We start from the raw sequence: 21,464 nt of genomic DNA on the forward strand, positions 1-21,464 counted from the left end.
AAAGTACATCACTTAACTTATAATTAGAGTTAAACATAAAATTTTTCTGAAATAAGATGCTCAAAGAAAAATCCTAAAATCATTATTAGGACGATGATTAAAATTTTGTGAAACGAGATAGAACTTATTGCTTTTGGCCAACGTCAATTGTGCATTTTTTAAAACGGCTTGTCAATCCGCTTCGAATAATCACAATAAGGTTAATACCTAAAAAGGCTTCGAAGCTTCGAATATTTCAAAAAGCTTCGAAGCTTCGAATATCAAAAAATTATTCGATTATTCGAATCTTTTTCGATTATTCGAATAATCCAAGCATTTAAAAACTTGCTGTGCTTCAAATATACTTCGATGCTTCGAGACATCTAAGCTTCGATATTCAGATCGAAAGTTCGCGCCCTCCTTTTGGATATCAACTGTAAAGTGCAAAAATTTTGCACGAGAATCGATAATCTATTTTCTCCTAACAATTATTTAATATAAAACTCGAGTGCAAACAAAACTCTTGGCTATAACTCACCCTCGATCTGCCACGACTCCCTTGGTATGTGCCTTCGTAGCCACTACTGCCGCTTCCACTTCCAGCACCACCTCGCTGTGGGAACTGCAATTGACCGAAAAAAAAACGGATGCATTGTTAATGGATCTTAGGAAGCTACATACACACAAACACTAAACAGCCAGGAAGAAACAAGTGTGAACCTCATGGCAAGCACTAATTGTTTTCCTCCTACCTGAGCATTATTTTATTCAAAGACCATATATCGCATTAGTTTTTTCTGAACTCTAAAAGCCATACGAACTAAAAAATAAAACAATGTAAAAACACTCAGAGAAATTAAATACTCATAATTTTCATTGCAAGAGTACACGGTGGACTATTAAAAATTTATAGAGCGTTAAAATGTTCAACACGCTTAAGCTTTTTATTTCTCATGCAAAAGCTAACAGATTAAACAGATTCTTCTAGCAATAAATATGCAAAAAATAATTTCACATATCACACGAAAAAGCCAATAGTTTATATAATTGACATAAAATAATCTTATGTTCACCTCAGACATTATTTGATGAAAAAATACTTATGTATGAAAAAAATAAATAAAATTATGATACGATGGTACAACAGAAGATTTCATGAATTGGGATGCTAATGAGAGATAGAAATGAACATACCGTATTTACAGAATCACGTTTTCGTAAACGATTTCGTACCTTAGAAGCGCCCACTTCTCGCGTTGAGATACCCATCTTCTCATGATGTCGTAATTGAACCGGGTAGATTATTTGATAGTAGTGGCTCCCAATGCGACCCACAAGCTCTTGATTTTGTCGATACTCTTTCAGCAATCGCTCCACCTCACCTAAAATCAGGAAAAGATCAAATATTTAATAACTATTTAGATAGAGTCTTTTTCTATTTTAGAAATTAAAATTTTCAAATAAGAACCCGGGTCAAGCTTAGAATATTTTAATTACAGATTTACTAAATATGTGTAGATACTTATATACATTATGTAAAGTTAATATAAATTCTCCAAACTATGTCCACTTTGAAATAATATTCTATCCAATGACTTAAAAAGTTATTTTCGAGAGATAGGTACAATATAATGCCCATAAAGGAAAGCTTTTTGGGTACCTATCTCACTCGTTTTATATAATTCGAAATTCGAGTTATGCTAAATAGGTTCTTTTGTGAAGCTGCACCATAAATTAGTTTCTTAGAACGCAAAAGTCAATGCAAAATAATATATGTATAAGTACATAGGTACAACAAATATGTGTGTACCTATTTAAAAATTAAATTTTGTAAATAATTTTAGGCTGTTTTATATTCTCTCTGTCTTAATTACTACAAATGTGCTGAGAGCGGTGTGTTGTGCCTTCATTTTGGCGTCGAGAGTGACCCCCATAATGGACACCAACTGAGCCCGGTAATCAGGAAAATATGTTACCACTGGATACCCAACCATTAGGCTCGCAACTTGTAACCAGGCATATACATATATCCAGGGGATGATAGTAATAAAGTAAAGATACAAAATGAAAATGTGTAAAGGGAGAAGGAAGCGGTAATCGCGGCAACACACCTATGCTAAATAGTGGTAATGGAGGACAGTGTATATATGCTACGTTTGCTTATATATTCAATTTAATGCCATTAAATTTATTAATTAGTACGTAGAGACAGAGTGAAATTAATTAGGAAAGTTCAGCTGAGACAAAAACGGCACATTTCAATTAAGCGTTGATTCCAAAATGTTGTCCGCGCTCAAAAATGGTGAACGTGTGAAACCATAGTATAATGTATATACTTATACACCCTGTATCTCACATATAAACACTAGGTACATCATTATATTGAGGAAGAGTATATTTATTCGCAATTCACATCCGGCCACTATGATGTTACCACGCGTACCAGAAGCTTTTGCCTTTTCAGACCACCCGTACCGACATTTTCTCTTTCTATCAGGCGAGCATTGAAATTTAAAGTTTGTAAAGTATGATGAAGACCAAACAATGCACACAAAGGGGTTAATTTAAATTTTCACCCACTTGGTCATTAAGTTTGTAACAATAAACTTTTCCGTGGCTGACTGGGGGTGCAAAACTTGTCCTCGAACTACAGTGGAGACATGTTTTGGACCCGCGCCGGAAAAGCCACCTTCTATGCTGACCATGTTCCCTTTCTGACCAAATGCAGATGACACTCTTCTTTTGCTCGGTCACCACCTGCAGCAGTGGCAAGATTTTTTTTGTGTAAAATGAGAACAAAGAGTTTCGACCAGGTGCAGACATCTGAATTGCTGTTAGTTGTGGACAACAGGCGTGCATGCGGTGAATGTGTGAAAGTCCTTTAATGAAAATTACATTAAATCTTGCTTACGCTGATCTAATCTTTTGGAGAGAATTTTGTGGCTAAAAAAATACCGAAAAACATTCAGTTTATTAGATATAACGATGTGAATTAACGCTTCAATCTAATTTACCTCACCACACTTCGCGATAATTTTTAGCGCTACGTGAAAATTTTTGAAAGAGCAAGATAAATTATAGATTAATTAGAAGCTTCATTTAAAGATTATATCGTAAGAATACCTAAAATATTGGTAAAAATTAGGGTATTTTTCTGGGAAGGTCTTGAAGGGGTGCATACGGGTAGATAGGAGACCCTCATCAATCTCCAACAAACATTGTGTTGAGAAGAAGCCAATTTCACATCACTTTTGTCAAAAATACATAAGTCAGAGTAATTATCTTTTAGAGAGATCTCGAATAAATAAAAAAATCCATGGATGTATTATACAAGGTGTTGAAATAATTGCAAATTGTCTTAATAAATTCAAATTTGGCGCCATTTGAAGGCTTGAGGAATTCCAGAGGTGGTCACTGGAAAGTTCCAAAATGTCAAAGGAAAAATAGGCTGGAAATCATGACATTGTGTCAATGACAAAAAACTTGTCAGATCGGTCAGAGACTCCAAAGTGAACGGGCACGCGGAAGGCCGCGCTGCTCTAGAATTTAATTTATAAAGTGCGCGATTATTTTAACACAAGGCTAAATGAACGACGGTTCTGAACATATATAAATAATAGGTTTGTTTAATGGCAATTGACTGTACTAAATTTCACGATATTCGCGATCGAGCAAATGGTATAGTAAGCATAGGTGAGCAGGAACGAAACATAGGTTCGCATGGTGCCTTACCTATACCCCCTATACCCTATGAAAATTGCAAAATAAGTACCTATACAAAACTATATATTTGTAATTGGTTTATCGATTAGGCGATATTTATCAATTACCTACATCACATGCATCATAGAATAACATATGTTTTAGCTGTGTTTCTTTCAGACACAGCTTTTGTGTACCGAGCAAAATCGAAAGTCGTCAGATCGGGCTCAAACTTGGGATGAGCACGAATTAGGGTCCCCACATTCCAAAAAACGTATGCGCCAAAAAAATTTTTTCCGGCCGGCCGGCCGTCCGGCCGTCCGGCCGGATTATAAACTTAAATTGCAAGAGAACGGTGATAGATAGAGACTTGCGGTAAACGGCAAAGTTTAAATATCGACCTGAAGAAATCCGATTATGAGGTCAAATCCACCCCCCCATCCCCCCGTCCGCCATTTTGAATAACCTCAAAATTTTGTTTTCGCTATATCTCAGCCGCTATTATAGCTAGAGGGCTGACATTTTGATATGTTATAGGGGCCATCAAGAGCTTTCCAACGATACCTCATTTTCGAAAATCGGTCAAGCCGTTTAGTCAATATAGCCGCCACAATTTTTCATCGAAAATCGACCATAACTCGAAAACGGCTTGACCGATTTTGATCAACCCGGGGTCAAATGAAAGATCTCAACAAACCCTACAACTCTCTAGAACATCAGAAGTTTCAAAAGTGACCGCTAGAGGGCCAAAAATCAAAAACAAAATTTTCGATTAGTTTTCGATGAATATCTCGAAAACGCCATTATCGATTTGCTTCATTTTTTGATAAGTTATAGCTGACTATATTATCTAGCTTCATGCCAAAAATGAAGAAAATCTATGTCGCCGTTCTCGAGATATAGCCTTCCAAAGTTGGCATGTCATATCTCGGGTTCTACAAGTCCGATCTTGATCAACTTATGTGCAAATGAAAGGTTTCGAGAAACCCTACAAATGTCTAGAACATTGCAACTTCGAGAAATGACCGCAAGAGGCGCTAAAGTCAAAAACAAAGTTTTCGAAAATTTCGTACTCGAATTTTTCGAAAATGGCGACATAAATTTTTTTCATTTTTCGATATGTTATAGCTGACTTCAAGACCTTTCAAACAAAAAAAAATTTATGAAAATCTATGGATCCGTTCTCGAGATATGGCCTTCCAAACATTTCATAGGGTATGACTTTTCAACTTTTCCCGACTTTGCGCGTATTTAAATTAATTCGCGTTCTAGTTTGCTCTCACAAAATTGGTACACTGAAAGAAACACAGCTCCCGTAAGCTTGGTCAGCTTACCAGTACATTTTTTTATGAATATCGACTTCTAAGCTATGTATCTTCTTCACCGGACATGTGCTTGACATTTAAAACTTACATATCAGTGAATCCGATATCGAAAAGGAAAATTATCAAAATACACACTTTCTTTCTGAAAGCTTTATTTTTATAATTTGTAACATGTACCTATAAGTATAAGTTTGTCTCATGAGACATGAAATTCTATCTCGTGGTATTATGCAGGTACACTACAATAATATATTTTCTGATAATAAAATTACAAATATAATTTCTTTTATGTGAGTTGAAATTCTTTGCGTTTTTCCTAGACATCTCGTCAACGGTGTCAATGAGGGCGCAATCAGATGAAAACGTTCTTCACGAAAATTTTCCTTTTTTCTCATAAAAGAAAAAACGAAAGTAAGCATTTATTATATACATACAAGCTGGAGAAGAATTTTATAAGAGGGATTTAGCAGTTCAGGACAAAGAAACGTTCGTGATGAGAGCACTAACGAAAGAAAAGTATGGCAATATGAGGGTGATATGGAATGAGCCGGGAGTAGGCAATAAAAATTTAATAACGCATGAGAGATGGTGGAAGCATCCTATTTATATTGCCATCAATCCACCTTATAATCCGCGTTTAGATTGTCACAAAATCCACAGGACTTAGAGTGTTTCTTATAAAACGCAGATTTTGTCTACCTTTTAAAATTATAAGTTCTTAAATGGAGCTTAATCTTGCTATGACTTCAAAATTATGTAGTATATTGATTTCTATGACTTTTACCTATGTTACCACATTTATGTAAATTTATTATCGTATTTAAGATTTTGTGAGAAAAGAAGAAAAAAAATTAGAAATAAAAAGCTTCAAGTGAAAAATTCATCATTTTCTGACCATCAAAACAAAGAGAAGCCGTAACATTTTTCATGAATATTTCAATGTTCTTTTTGAAGTAGGTATGTTTATATAAGTTTAATGTTCTAAGACAGTTCTTATTTTAAAGTTAAATAAAGTAAAAATGTATAAATAATTGATTTGAGAGAATAAAAAAAGAGTTTTTTGTATAATGTACTAATGTAAGTATTTTGTATACCTACCTATTTACTTTACATGGTTATGATACATCTGATATCGATGGAATTCTCAGTTTTAAAAAACAAAATAATAATTATTTGGTCATCAATCACTTATATTAGATTGCTTTAACTCAACATTAATTTATACCCCATTCTGGGGGTATAAACTGTAGGTATATCAATATATTCACGACAAAAGATTAGCCAATTTATAATACTTGTTTCTTATCTCTGTCAATGGGTCATTTGCCGTTGATTTGTGAAGTGTGAATCGCTATTATTACTACACATACCTATAAATAATAAAGCCAAAGCTGATACTGCCTCATTATTAATTCATGTTCATCAGGTTAACACGCAATGGAAATAAATTTCCCTAATAAAATCATTTTCTTAAAGAACAGAAATCCATTTTTCTTTTATAAATCAAGTAATTTCCACATGTTCGCATGACCTCGTCTAAGTTTACCATTCACATTCCGTTTTATCAATCTACTAGTCAACCCGAGTCCCCAATCACGTGTGAGCTAACACCATTTTAAGCTATAAAAGGGGGGCGTATATTAGTAGGGGGGATGAATAATACGGTACCCCGAAAAATTTTTAAAATAAAAATTCCCGTTATCTGACCCTTCAGCAGGTAGAAAAATGGGAAAAAATCATTTTTTTCTGTGGGGGCTCTATAAAGGGGGGAAGGGGCGGAATCCCATATAGCGCTTGCAACTCGTATTGACCCCCTCTACCTCCATACCAAATTTCATCAAGATCGGCCCAGCGGTTTCGGAGGAGTTCATGTGCCACAAACAAACAAACTTTTCAGCTTTAAGATATAAGATATATAAGATTTGGAATTTAATTTATGTCAAATATTGGACGCAATTACTTTATATACCATACTTTACTACATCAATATAAACAATTGATATTAAAAAAAAGCATATTTTTCTGTGTTTGTGTTGCATGTATCAAGTGAATATAATAATAAAGAAATATTTAAAATATTTTTTGTACATTAAATTTGAATGTAAAGCTGAAGTTTTTACCGTAGTTTCTGCTGTGGTATGACATTGATGACATTTAATCTTAATATCTTAATAAATTAGGTACTAATATCGTTATTGATGAATTAATTAAAATAATTTTCCACTCAGAACGTTAAAAAAAATGCGGTTCTCTTATTACAAGTCTTCTTACACACATGAAAGTAATCTATATAGCATATCGAGAAGTACATATTATTTATTGTGAAATTGATTTTTCGTTACCTGTTTTTTTTTCACGATATTCATATTATTTATTTAAAAAATATGTTTTGTCCAATTTATGTCATTTTATCTCTGTCCCAAGAGGATATCCTCTTTCTTCGCATCGAATATCGAGAAAACTTTCAACAAACTCAATTCCTTGACGTCAAAGTACAGTAAAGTTATTCCCATACTGTTAGAGTGAGCTCCCAGGAAAATTGGAGAGCTTAACTCAGAGAGAAATATAGAAATGGTTAAACTGAAAATTGGTAAAAGGAAGAATGGTGAAAAAGCTACCTTCTTCTAATACTGTGAGACAGAAAACAATTATGTATAAAAAATTCTATAATTGTTCCCATTCCTAAGGTCCCATTTTCTTTCTATGGCCTTCGAAAAAAATATGAGGATAGAGTAAAGTCTTCTGGATAGTCTTTAATCCATAGAGAGTTCATCAGATAATAATTGGCTTGGGAATTTCGCTATTACCTACTCTATAAGAACTTTGAGTGCTTCCAAAGCGTCCACAAGTCAAAATAATATTTTGTAGTGTCTAGTTTGTTGTGTACTATTTGATTGTAAATATAATTAAGTTAAACTTGTTTAAGAAAATATTTATGGTTAAGAATCTCTATAGAGAGACGTTACATAGATACATTTTTAAGTACATATTTACCAACAAACTCTTTGGATACCTCTCACTTATATTAAACGGTTTACGTTAAATATCTTTCACGGTTACGTATTTAAAAAATTGACAAAACATAAATATAGATACAATTGTTGGTTTTAGGTGTTGTATCTCCGTAGAACAGTTCAATTTAACAGATGGGACAAATAATTATATATATACATACATATATCGACGTGTCCGAAGATCATGAAACATATTCCTATCTTTTAACACAGGGGTATGGTCCATAATCTTCGGGAGCGTCGATATATGTACTGTACATATATGTATATATAAGGTTTTGCAGCAGGATGATGGCGATATAATGTACACAAATGCCATCACCCACGCATAGTCATTACGAGTGATGTGATTGTGGTTTTGACATGATTTAAATCAAAATTCAAAACACATTCCGTGAGAGCTTCAAGAGAGCGATTGTGCGATAATAACGTGAGGGAAAATGCGTATTTTCTGTCCATCTGAATATTATTTTTTTCTTTCTATACTTATTTACCTCTGTCTTTAAGGCAGGGGATAAATAAATTTTATTTATAATGTAAGAGGTGTAAGAGTATTAACTTTGCGTTAGTATATGTATTAAACGCTCACATGTCTGTTAATAGTATTGCTTATTTCTGTTCTTTAATTATAGTTGGTGTTCGACTTTCTGACACCAAGAATTGTAATTTTCCGAAAAATCGACCACCTCAGATCCGGATCAAACCTAGTATAAGCACTTTTTGGACTTCCTACATTACGAAAATGGTGGTGGAAAAATAGTCTTTTTTGCCTCGTAGAGGGACAACTGAGGTAAATAAACCAAATAAGGGACAAAATGTTGCAGAAGAACTCTCATTTTAAGTATTATAATTAAGGGCCTAGTGGTGCCTATCTAACAATTTTGTAGTATAAAATATTCCGAACACAAAGATATGCATATTTACTTACCAACCTATATAATCAATGTTAGAATTTTTTTGTGTTAATCGATATTTTTTTATGTATATTACCAAACAAATTGGAATTTAAAGAATACGATTGCCATATAAGTTTTCACAGGTATTTGAGAAATAACTTTCACAAGGTGTGAGGAATCGGTTAGAAGAATATGAAACGACGGGTAAATTTGAATTATTTGAATTTATGAAAAAGAAGAAGAAAAAAAAGAAGAATCATCATAACCTCAAAAATCTGATCAAGCACAACATGTGACTCAGCAATTTTCCAATGTATTTTCTTAATTTTTATATTTAATTTTGTAGTAAGAGTGTCAGAGTAGTAGTGAAATATAGAGAGAAGTGTTTATGAACTGAATTAAGTGTTTATTTATCAACAAAAAGACTCAAAAGCAAGAGAAAACATCAAAGTGTCCCAGCAGCCTGCATGCTCCGTCACGCCGGTCGCATCGACCCGGAGTATTATTAATCAACCTATGTATATTGCAGGTAGATTCCCCTTCAAGACGTTTGTATGCAATGATTATTCTAATTCTTTGGGAATTCTACTGTGCAGGTTAGAAGCATTGGGGCACCACATATGCATTCAGCATAATGAGAATGTACTAATTATCCCGTATCTCGTACGCAGGTACGTTCTCAATAACATAATTCTGGTCCTTCGAGAAACAACACGAACTGCAGCACAATGACAGAACCATCAGCAACACCCGAAGTAACCAAGAAGAAGACTCTCCATAGGGAACGAGGGAACCTCAAGCGATCACTCACTGTCCTTGAATCCAAACTGGCGCAACAACCAATCTCGCATGCCCTGGCGAAGTCAATGATCACTCAAGTACAAGACCTTCAAGACCGATTCTTCCCAATTCAGGAGCAATTGGAGGATCTCACACAACATGATGTAAAGCTCTTCGAAAAGGAAGACAAGGAAGCCACATCGTTCTACGAGCGATGCATGGAAATCAAAATCAAAGCAGGTGAATCTCTCTACGATGAACCTCAACAATCTCAAGATGACAGTGTTTCGTACGCTGACCAAGATGACATCAAGAAAGCTCTGAGCAATCAGACGAACATTATGCAAAAGATGCTGGAGTTTCAACGGATGGGCTCCTCATCCTCCAATGGTGGTGGACGTACCAAGCTGCCACAATTGTCGCTCCCAAGCTTTGACGGTCGTTATACAGAATGGCCTCGGTTTAGGGACGCATTCCAAAGCGCAATTCATTGCAACAATGAACTGAAGCCTAACGAGAAGATGCAATATCTTAAATTGTCATTGACTGGATGTGCGGCTGAGTACATCTCACATGTGCCAATATCTGATGACAATTACGAACCAACATGGGCACGCCTCTCCAAGAGATACGAAAAGAAAGGACACTTGATGAACGCTTTCATCGACGAATTTATGACACAATCGAAGCAAAAGGTGGACAATGCTGCTGACCTCTTGCAGGCCAGCAGGAAGTACAGACAAATCGTCGATAGTATGAAAGCACTTGGTGAAGAATGCCTCTCATTGGATGTGTGGATGATCTACCTAATGAAACAAAACATGCACGAGAAGTTCCGCACGAAGTGGGAGGAAACCCGTGATTCAGAGAGCATTCCGACAGTGGAAGAATTCTTTGAGTTCATGGACAAATCAACGGATGTTTTGGAGCGAGCGGCTGTCAACCTTGAGCCCAAGAAGCCCAAGCAACCTGAAACTACCGGAAAACCTGCCAAAGGGATCATCAAGTCTCACCACACTGAAGTGAGTCAATGCTACAAATGTGGAGCTGATCATGCGCTATACCAATGTGATCAGTTCAAAGCTCTTTCTCTGGATGAGAGAAGGAGACTCGTGACAAAATCCAGTCTTTGCTACAATTGCCTTCGCAGCAATCATTCCTCAAAGAAATGTATGTCGAAATCAAGATGTCGTGAATGTCAAAAGCCTCATCACACTTTGCTCCACATGCCTCCTGATGTGGCTCAAAAGCCTCAAACTTCGGCGACACAGTCAGGGCCTCCTACTGTGCCGCAAACACAAGCTCCTTCTCAACCTGCCGCTCCCACAGCTGGCGGGAATCAAGTCTTTATGGGACACCAGTCATTTCTTCCACAACGAGCTCTGCTTCCTACAGCACTCGTGTACATCAAGGACGTCTATGGAGTCAAGAGGAAATGTCGGGTACTGATCGATGGAGGAGGAGAATGCACTATGATTACGGAAGATTGTGCACAGCGCTTGTCTCTCCCGAGGCAACCTGCTCGAATCCCTGTTACGGGCGCTGGTGCGGTAACAGTCGGACATACACGTGGAGTGATCAACATGGAATTGAGCTCTACCTACAATGAAAACAACAAGATCAACGTACAAGCTTATGTCATGCTGAAGGTGACATCTGAACTTCCGTCAGTTTCACTCACAGCGATGAAATGGTCTCATTTGGAATCGCTACAAATGGCTGACCCACACTTCAAGACACCAAGCAAGGTGGATATCATCCTTGGCGCAGAATACGCTGGACAGATTGAAATGGGTGAAATCATCAGGGGAAATGTTGGTGAGCCTATAGCTAAGCTCACAATCTTCGGCTGGATAGCCACAGGACAAGTTTCAGCACAAGCTCACTCATTCAATTCTTTCCACACTGAACTTGATCTCAACGATTCACTGAAGAAGTTCTGGGCTACAGAGTCTGTGATGCCAGCAAAGCCTAGACTCACTGAAGAAGAACAGCTGTGTGAATCCCATTTCCAGGAGACACACTCACGTGACGAGACAGGAAGGTATGTTGTCGAGTTTGCATTCAAATCCTCTCTTGAGGACTTGGGTGACTCTGTGCCGGCAGCAATGGCACAATTCAAGGCAATGGAAAGGCGTTTCTCACGCAACCCAGAGTTTCATCAAAGTTACAAGGAGTTTATGTCTGAGTATATATCTCTGGGTCACATGGAACTTGTTCCACCCAATGAACCTGAGAAACCTCATCACGGGAAGTATCTGCTGCCACACCAAGCAGTTTTGAGGCCGAGCAGTGAGACGACAAAGTTCAGGGTGGTTTTCAATGGATCAGCCCCCACTCCGCCTCTCAATGTGTCCTTCAACGACACCCTGGCAGTAGGTCCTGTCCTTCAAAGTGACCTTTTTACTTTGCTTGTGGGTTTCAGGATGCACAAGTTCGCTTTCTCTGCCGACGTCGTAAAAATGTATCGGCAAATTGGTATCGCTAAGAAGCATAGGGATTATCTGAGTGTCTTTTGGCGCGATGATCCATCAAAAAAGTTGCTAATTTACAGACTGACGACGGTGACATATGGCACCTCTAGCGCGCCATACCTGGCCACCAAAGTTCTCCAACAGATAGCAAATGATTATCAGAGCGAATTCCCCGCAGCATCCCAGGCCATCAAGTCATGCTTCTACATGGATGATTTGTTGTGTGGTGCTGCCACATTGGAAGAAGCTAAAGCACTGCGACGTGACATTGAAGAGGTCCTCAACCGAGGATGTTTCCCGCTCCGGAAGTGGTCGTCAAATTCACCAGCTCTACTCGAAGACATCCCTCAAGATAAGTTGGCAATCACCCCGGAACAAGTACTTACACAAGCGAAATGCATTTCAGTCCTTGGGCTGGACTGGAATACTGGGAAGGACATACTCGCAGTGGCAATCAAGGATCCACCACCCGTATCTACTATGCGGGACTATTGCTCAGCTGCAGCAAAAACATTTGATCCACTCGGTTTCATATCACCAGTCACAATCAAGTTCAAGATGCGATTTCAAACCTTTTGGAGTCTTGGGCTGGATTGGAAAAGCAAACTCCCTCAAGAAGTTGTGACCGAGTACGAGAAAATCCAATCACAATATCCATTGCTGCAGAACGTGGAGATTCCCCGGATTATTCCCTCTGAGAAAGGTGTGATTGAATTGCACGGCTTTTGCGACGCCTCTGAACGAGCTTATGGGGCTGTTGTCTATGCCATGGGTCTCGATGAGAATTCACAAGCAACAGTCAATCTGGTCATATCCAAATCTCGCGTCGCACCCCTTAAGCCTCTATCTATTCCACGACTCGAATTGAATGGTTGTCTCGTACTCGCACAGATGATAGAGAAACTGAAGGAATCACTACCGGAGTACGAAATTCGAGTTCACGCTTGGACAGACTCTATGGTTTGTCTTCAATGGCTTCACGATGATCCTCGTAGGTGGAAAACTTACGTAGCGAACAGGACGAGTCTCATTCTGGACATTATTCCACCGGAGCAATGGCGACATGTTTCTACAGATGACAATCCCGCGGATTGTATCTCCAGGGGTCTTTTCCCGGAGGAGTTTATGCAGCATACACTTTGGTGGCAAGGACCTGCGTGGCTCAAGGGGGGAGAAGATCAATGGCCCGCTAAGGCAATCATCACTAAGAAAAAGACAAACGAGGAGCGGACATCGACTGTTCAGCTATTCACAAAGATGGAGGATAATCCTATCCTCACAGCACTCATGGAGAAGCATTCGGATTATTTGTCAATAGTCCGCATGGTGGCTTATCTACAACGCTTTGGGAACAATCTGCGGCAGCCAAAGGATGAACGTCAATTGGGATTCCTCACAGTTTTGGAACAAACACGGGCTGCACACTGCATTTTTGTTCAAATTCAGAAGCATTCCTTTGATGATGAATACACATGTCTCGAGAAAGGGAAATCCATCCCTTCTTCCAGCAACTTGCGGCGTTTGGTACCCTTTTTGGATGAGTTTGGGGTTATGCGAGTTCTCGGTCGTCTTGGAAACGCACAAGTGTCAGAGAGGACTCGGCATCCCATCCTTCTACCTGGCAAACACCCATTCATTCGAAGTTTGGTTATGTTCACGCACACTACTTATCAACATGCAGGAAATCAACTCACAATGGGAATTCTGAGCACAAAGTATCACATCTTGGGATTGAGGAAGCTTGTTAGGAGTGTGACTCAGAATTGCATCAAGTGCGTGAAGGCGAAACCCAGGACTGTCACTCCTCTTATGGGCCACTTGCCGGCGGTGAGAGTGCAGGAGAATCGGCCTTTCTACAAATCCGGCTGCGACTTTGCTGGGCCGTTTCAGATACGTACATCCTACCTCCGGAAAGCGCCAATCGTGAAGGGATACATATGTCTGTTCATATGTATGGTCACTAAAGCTGTACATTTGGAGTTGGTAAGTGACCTCAGCACAGAGAAGTTCATTGAAGCCCTAGACAGGTTCCGTAGTCGCCGTGGACATTGCCATACAATCTACTGTGATAATGGCAGCAATTTCGTGGGGGCAGCAGGAGTCACTCGAGAGGAACGTCTGAAAGGGATTCGCATTCATCAGGGAAAAGTCAGCAAACACATGTCAAGCCAAGGCACACAGTTCCACTTCATCCCACCCTACTCGCCTACCTTTGGGGGTTTGTGGGAAAGGGGCATCGGAAACTCCAAAACACACCTCAAACGAGTTCTTGGTGAGCAAGTCCTCACATTCGAGGAGTTCAGCACTGTACTATGCAAAATTGAAGCCTGTCTGAACTCACGCCCACTTTGCGCCATGTCTTTGGATCCTGAAGATTTGGAACCCCTCACTCCTGCCCATTTCTGGTTGGGTCATTCTCTCACATTGGAGCCAACTGAGGACTTCTCAGAGTCCAACCCCAATCGCCTTAGCCGGTGGCAACTTTTGCAACGTCATGTTCAGCAATTCTGGAAACGATGGTCAATGGAGTATCTCACTTCCCTTCAGCAGAGGCCCAAATGGTACAAAGAGTGCAAAAATCTGGAAGTGGGAAATCTTGTACTCCTCCGTGAAAACAATTTGAGACCTTCGGTGTGGAAAATGGGACGCATCACTGAAGTTCATCCAGGGAAGGATGGAGTAGTACGAGCAGTCACGCTGAAGACAAAGGATGGTATCGACAAGAGGATAGTCAGCACGGTTGCAAAGCTTCCAGTGGAGTAGCCGTCAAAGGATTTGTTGAGATTCCTCAACGGGGGCAGTATGTGAGGAATCGGTTAGAAGAATATGAAACGACGGGTAAATTTGAATTATTTGAATTTATGAAAAAGAAGAAGAAAAAAAAGAAGAATCATCATAACCTCAAAAATCTGATCAAGCACAACATGTGACTCAGCAATTTTCCAATGTATTTTCTTAATTTTTATATTTAATTTTGTAGTAAGAGTGTCAGAGTAGTAGTGAAATATAGAGAGAAGTGTTTATGAACTGAATTAAGTGTTTATTTATCAACAAAAAGACTCAAAAGCAAGAGAAAACATCAAAGTGTCCCAGCAGCCTGCATGCTCCGTCACGCCGGTCGCATCGACCCGGAGTATTATTAATCAACCTATGTATATTGCAGGTAGATTCCCCTTCAAGACGTTTGTATGCAATGATTATTCTAATTCTTTGGGAATTCTACTGTGCAGGTTAGAAGCATTGGGGCACCACATATGCATTCAGCATAATGAGAATGTACTAATTATCCCGTATCTCGTACGCAGGTACGTTCTCAATAACACAAGGCAATTTCGTAAAGGAAGTATTTATTTTATTGCAAGTTGTGGATGTGAGAAAATTGTGCATATGTGAAAATTCGAGCAGAACAATATACGGATTATCTTCCGTTTTATCGCAAATGTGCATAAGTCAGCAAGTCTTAACTGTTTTGTGGTAATAAAGTAAAAGATATCTTGTGAGAAAATCAAATGCTTTGAATATATGTACATGAAAGTACATGCATTTGTACGTTAACCCTTTCAGGTCTGCGGTCAATTTAGCAAGCTAATTGAACTAAAAATAATTTTTATGGGTTCCTTTGAGCTCAAATAAGATATTTTTAGCAATAAATTGAAACTTAAAAATTTTCGGTTTTTCGTCCTTGCTGATCCTGTAAATCTTTGGGGATGTTCTTTTGTGGTCATAAAATGATAAAGGATTGCAATGACATAGTTTTGTACTAATTTGGACTCAATAATTATAGATATAGATAACTATATCGTACAACGCATAAACTTCAGATCGTAAGATAACTATATAAAATGAAATATTTTCAAAATCGAGCCTTTGGGTCAGCGTATGACCCAATGGACCTGAAAGGGTTAATCTATATAATAAAGAAAGGTCTGTTGGTAATCTTCAGTCGTGTTCGGCTATACAAATCTACACCGTTTGACTGATCGTGATGAAATTTGGTACAGAGACTCCTTATATCAAGCGGTTTCGAGTGGCCGTATTCATTTTCCCCCCAAAGCCCCCCTTCAGGTAGCCCCCATATAGATTTCATACAGTTTTTGCAAATTTTTGAATTTGGCGCCTGAAATGTTGTATGAAAAATATTTCTTCTCTTTTCAATTTTTTTTTCTTTTGGGTTTGATGAGCGGCCCCAATCTACTTATAAACCATCAGAATTTTTTTTCTCTAAAATTTGCGCGAAGCGCAACAAATCCCCGCGAAGCGTATAAAATAAAAAGGGAAAACCATATGTTATATACCTACTCCTGAAGATTCCTGTAGAATAAAATGTGTATCTAATTTCTGATATTTCATACTCCAAAAATATTGGATTGTTGTACTTATTTATTGATTGTATTTTATTTTTATGGGAGTTGTCTGCTAAAGGGAATGAGGTCATTTGGACTTTGCTTTGTGCAACCTTGAGTGTTGTACAGAGAGTGGTTAACAATGGTAAAGTAATGTATAGAGAAAAAGATGGAAATTAATTACTATATAAGATGTATTGTGGCAGCTTTCGGCCTGTGGATACAGGGCATGAAGACAAGAACATCTCGAGGTGTTTATGCTATTGTGTGGTACATTCCTAGTTACGACGCCTTTTCATCAACCAACCAACCCCTATGAATACTCTTTTTTGGTTCAGATGGTGCTTGCTATTCTCTACTTTTGTCAGTATTCAACTGCGAGAAAACAGATGAAAAAGTAAAAGAGATCCATTTATCATGTTCGCGTTAACGGTATTTATTTATACTTCTATTCAATATAACTTTCTCCTTGCTCCTAAAATGTGTAAATTTTAAAACCACACTCAACTACAGAGATATTTAATTTATTAAACTAAATCTTTATCGATTTAAAAACACGACAATTCACATGCCTTATCACATGCTATAAATGTATATAAGTAAAATTGAGTGGAGGCTCAGCTGAAAATAAAACATACTTGGGAAATAGATAAGTGTTCCACTAATCTTTTGTGCTCCATCTGGAGAAGCACAATTCAATTTAGGAAGCGCTTCAATTTGCTAAAGTTGTTTATAATTTTACGCATTTATCTGTGCTACCGTTTTCCTGATGATTTAGTAGTGGATGAAACGGAAGATTACGCAGTTGGGAAAAAGTAATTTAAGTTTATTAACTAATAACCAGAATAATGACTGAAATCTTTGAAATTAGTTTTGTATGACAAAAAAATTAAAAGCATTCCTTACGTCTTTGGTTTCATTCGTAGTTAATCACTGTCAACTGTTGAATAAAAAATAACGCAATTTCAGAATGAGATTACATTTTTACCCGCCAAATTATTTCTTCACGCCTGGTAGAAATGAGATTTGACTCTTGTATTGTTATTGCACATTCGTTGGTATTCTTTCATCTGCATGGAAAGCTTCTTTCAATTTACTCACTCGCGGACTCTGTGAAGGTGTGCAAGAAATCTTCCCATCACTCAATGTAAAATCATCATTCATGGCATCTACGTGTTGTCTGACTACCTGACATTGATGTGTATATATTAGTCAGGTGTTTCCTTCTGACACTTTCTCGCATCGGTTTGCTGTTTGTGATGAAATTTGCCCCAAAAGAAGACTGAATGTGATAAAAGAATTTATGTCTCATGTTCAAAATATCATCATTAATAATGACTCAAGATATTTTATTTTTAATATTTCCACAAATTTTATCACGTTTCAATTCCCTTGGCGTTCACAATTGTATTCCAATTTAATTATTTTCTAAGAATATGACGAATTATGCTTTCAATGGAGCACATTTTATTACTCTTGTTCTTTATTCCATCAGTACACACTGTGTGGCAAGATAGAATGAGTATATTGTATCAAGTTAGGAAAAATTGAAGTTCTGCTCCTTTCATAATATTAAAGAGAAAATATTTCATTAATCAATTACTTGGATGGAAATAGTTTTATACTCTCTATTCCATGTAAATTCATTGAGAAATGATAGATTGCTTTGCAACAGTGTTATCAAAAAATGCATGATAAGGTCACATTAATTTGACTATCATCACCCCCCTAAATAGCTTGACGGATCGTAATGAAATCTAGTATGAAGATTTTTGAGATCCATTTAACGATCTCTTGCGAATTTTTCAAACTTACGATATTCTATGCAGTTCTTGTTAGAAATATGACTCATCTCTTCAATCATTTAGCGATATGCATATGTATATTATCGAATATATGTATATGTAGGTATGCATGCTGCTAAAGGAGGTTGAAATTGCTGTAAGGTTATTAGGAAAGTTTTAGTTATCGTATGCTCTGCTCTAACTTATAGTTTTTGAAAAGTTTTACCACAGCATAGTGAAATTAAAATTTTTAATTAATTGAATTTCCTGTCAGTATTTTAATGCCCAGAGATAATTTTAGATGCTTTCCTCGTATATATTATAGGTATTAGTATACACTTTGTGCGTTAGAATTCGCAACAGAAATCCAATAAAATAGGCACATAGGTATACATAATGTTGTACTACAGTAAAAAAAATTATATGTAGGCGTAGTGGTGTTTTATAAATCTCAATCAAAGACATTTTAAGCCATAATATGCAGATTTTACGAATAAAGTTAACTTTTTAAGGTGCATTTGTACATATGTATATGGTGACCCGAAGGCTCGATTTTGAAAATGTTTCATTTTGTATAGTTATGTTATGAATATTGAGTCCAAATTAGTACAAGACTATGTCTTTACAATCTCTGATCATTTTATGACCACAAAAGGACATCCCCAAGGACTCACAGGATCAGGAGGACGAAAAACCGTAAATTATTAAGCTGGGTTTTTTTTAACCAAAAATGTCTTATTAGTTTGAGTTCAAATTAATCCCCAAAACTTATTTTTAGTTCAATCAGCTCATCAGATTGATCGCGGACCTGAAATTGTGAATTGTGAATTATAACAATGGAGATGAAGGTTTTTTTGTATAATAACTTTGTTTTGTCTATATGAGATTTTAGTTGTTTCCGAAAATTAGATAGGGGTTTATATCTTGTCATATTTACCAAAGTCAGAAAAACCATCGTTTTGTGAAAGTGAACAATAAATGTTGATGAAATTGGGAGAACGAGAATTAGATCATGGTATAGCACGTTTATAGCATCTGGTGAGAATTGTCGCTTTTTCACTATGTGTACGGCACATCTGTATAGATACAAACATTATAACGCCAGAGAACATTGTTGTTATAGTATTAGAGAAATAAGAGATGTGGTGGAAATGGAAAATATTATACGTACAGCTTTCTCTCACAGTTCAACATCGAAATAGTACGGTATGTAATTTTGCGAGAAGTGATCCCTAATTTAATTTTTAAGTTAGCATAAAATAGAAAAGGTCACGTATGTAAAATCACCGTTATTATTCATACTTTAGGGATTTTTTTGAATTAAAGATAACAATTAAAATAACTCCTAATAGGCCAGCTGAGATGTAAAATTACCTACAAATAAATCGGGACTAACCAAATTTTGCACTATTCGATTCAGAGAATTATAAGAAACCTTTTTATACTTACTGGAGAGCTCTAAATCTTATGCTCCTTTCAGAAAATACGTTTAAATATTCCCATACATTTTCCCATAGAAGCCACCAAAGCCATTGAACGAACAAGTGACGTCACTGGGGTGTTCCAAGAAATTGCTCACACAAACCACATAAAATACTATAGTTTTTAGAGTTTCCACTCTACAAATTATAACGAGGATTAAAAAAAGTACTTCCTACATGAGATAATGCAGAAATAATAAGTAAACACACATTATTTCACAAAAAAATATCCCCACAAAAATGAAAATATTTACTCGAAAATTCTCAACTGTCAAATCAAACTTTTTCGGAACACGAAATTCAGCGACGTCGCATGTTCGTTCAATGGCTTCGATGGCTTCTATGGAAAAATGTATGAAAAATTTTTCAAACGCATTTTCTGAAATGAGCATAAGTTTTAGAGCATGCAGGTAAATATTAAAAAAATTCTTATATTTTTATGAATCAAATGGTGCAAAATTTGGCTAGGCCGAATTTATTTAAAAGTTTGGGGTCATTTTCCGCTAATTCTACTGGCCTATAAAGTACTGATCGGATAACATCCAAATTACTGTCAAAAATTGTATGTGTATAGGGTTTTCCACCCTAATTTTTTCCGATTTTTCCGATTTAAAACTTGGGAGAAATTGGCATTAGAAAATTCGAAAATGACTTTTTTTACCCCGGTCTCCCCTAGTATGTATCATTTTCTGCCTAAAGTATGTATTTTAATTAGTATTTTTAAAATGTTTTTAAAATGATGAATTAAGCTCTAAAGAGTTTTTAGCTAATACGTATATATGTATAAATGCCTTTAAAAAAGACGTTATTCTTTCAAATAACGATCTTTTCCATTACACCCGGCGGTCTAATAGTGAATAAGCGTGAAAAGCGTGACAAGTTTCTCCAGTGAATGCGATGCATGAACCGGAAATGATTAATTGTGTTTATGAATTTCTCAGCTCACCGAGAGATTGGTCGCATTTATGGGTTGACGCCGATAAGTAATAACGTTGTCAAGTTTCGATTTATGTGCATGAAGAATGCAATCGATTCTTTTTTCCCGTGTCCAACGAAGATTGATGATTTTATTTGAGGGATTTGTTCGCTCTAGCGAACTTTTGCACATGATTTTTAAATTAAAATGTTAAATTCTTCAGCGATAACAAAGAAAACTTTACGCAGATACGGAAGGATGTGGATGTTAAAATAAACAATTTTCATCACTTCATCTTCCCATGAGAACGCTCGAAGAACGCCATAACTCATAAAGTCGCCACAGAAGATGTCACTGAAAAGCTGAGCGTGATGAGCTTCATATATATATATATAGTGTGTCATTTCAATGTCTTTTATATTACGAATTAAGAAATGACCGCATATTGCAAGGGGTGTTATTTTATGACACCGATTTTTCTGCATTGTACCAACACTACAATGTTGATATTAATATTTAATTGTGGCATTTTACGCTACATTCTCCATGGATGGGTGGATCCATTGAATTTCATTAAAATATTCTCTACGATTCCGCGTATGATAGAATTGCTACCACTCTGTCTCTGGGAGAAAAGGAAGAAAAAAGCTCCCGACCCATAACCCACCCATAACTTTTTTTTTCCTATTCTCATTGTAATGCATTTGCGCAGTTCAATTGTTTACGTAACATAGTTGTTATTTCCTTGTTAATGGAATTTATTTTCAATT

The 21,464-nt window shown here is 36.9% G+C and overlaps 2 protein-coding genes across 3 annotated transcripts in view; one reads left to right on the forward strand and one right to left on the reverse strand.

The window, feature by feature from the left end:
- The window catches only part of LOC129789294 (disintegrin and metalloproteinase domain-containing protein unc-71), a 260,875-nt gene that overhangs the window by 75,402 nt on the left and 164,009 nt on the right, over positions 1-21,464 (reverse strand). Inside the window, exons 3-4 of the mRNA XM_055826003.1 lie at positions 1,213-1,361; positions 518-601 (exon numbers count right to left, since the gene is read on the reverse strand). Of these exons, the coding sequence (XP_055681978.1) occupies positions 518-601; positions 1,213-1,361 (233 nt within the window). The remainder of the gene's footprint in view (positions 1-517; positions 602-1,212; positions 1,362-21,464) is intronic.
- On the forward strand, positions 9,110-15,202 carry LOC129789287 (uncharacterized). 2 transcript variants are annotated; one of them, XM_055825969.1, is made up of 2 exons: positions 9,110-9,512; positions 9,588-15,202. In XM_055825969.1, exon 2 carries the CDS (start codon positions 9,645-9,647, stop codon positions 14,931-14,933), a length of 5,289 nt encoding a protein of 1,762 aa, XP_055681944.1. In that variant the 5' UTR covers positions 9,110-9,512; positions 9,588-9,644; the 3' UTR covers positions 14,934-15,202. The 2 variants fall into 2 exon arrangements, with proteins under 2 accessions (XP_055681944.1, XP_055681943.1); XM_055825968.1 differs by having other exon boundaries at positions 9,110-9,445; positions 9,513-15,202.

The sequence above is a fragment of the Lutzomyia longipalpis genome, chromosome 2 (assembly GCF_024334085.1).
Source record: "Lutzomyia longipalpis isolate SR_M1_2022 chromosome 2, ASM2433408v1".
Taxonomy (NCBI): Eukaryota; Metazoa; Arthropoda; class Insecta; order Diptera; family Psychodidae; genus Lutzomyia; species Lutzomyia longipalpis.

What these genes read in the sequence shown, in the direction of transcription:
- LOC129789287 (XM_055825969.1), top strand. Translation starts at nt 9,645, where the DNA reads ATGACAGAACCATCAGCAACACCCGAAGTAACCAAGAAGAAGACTCTC.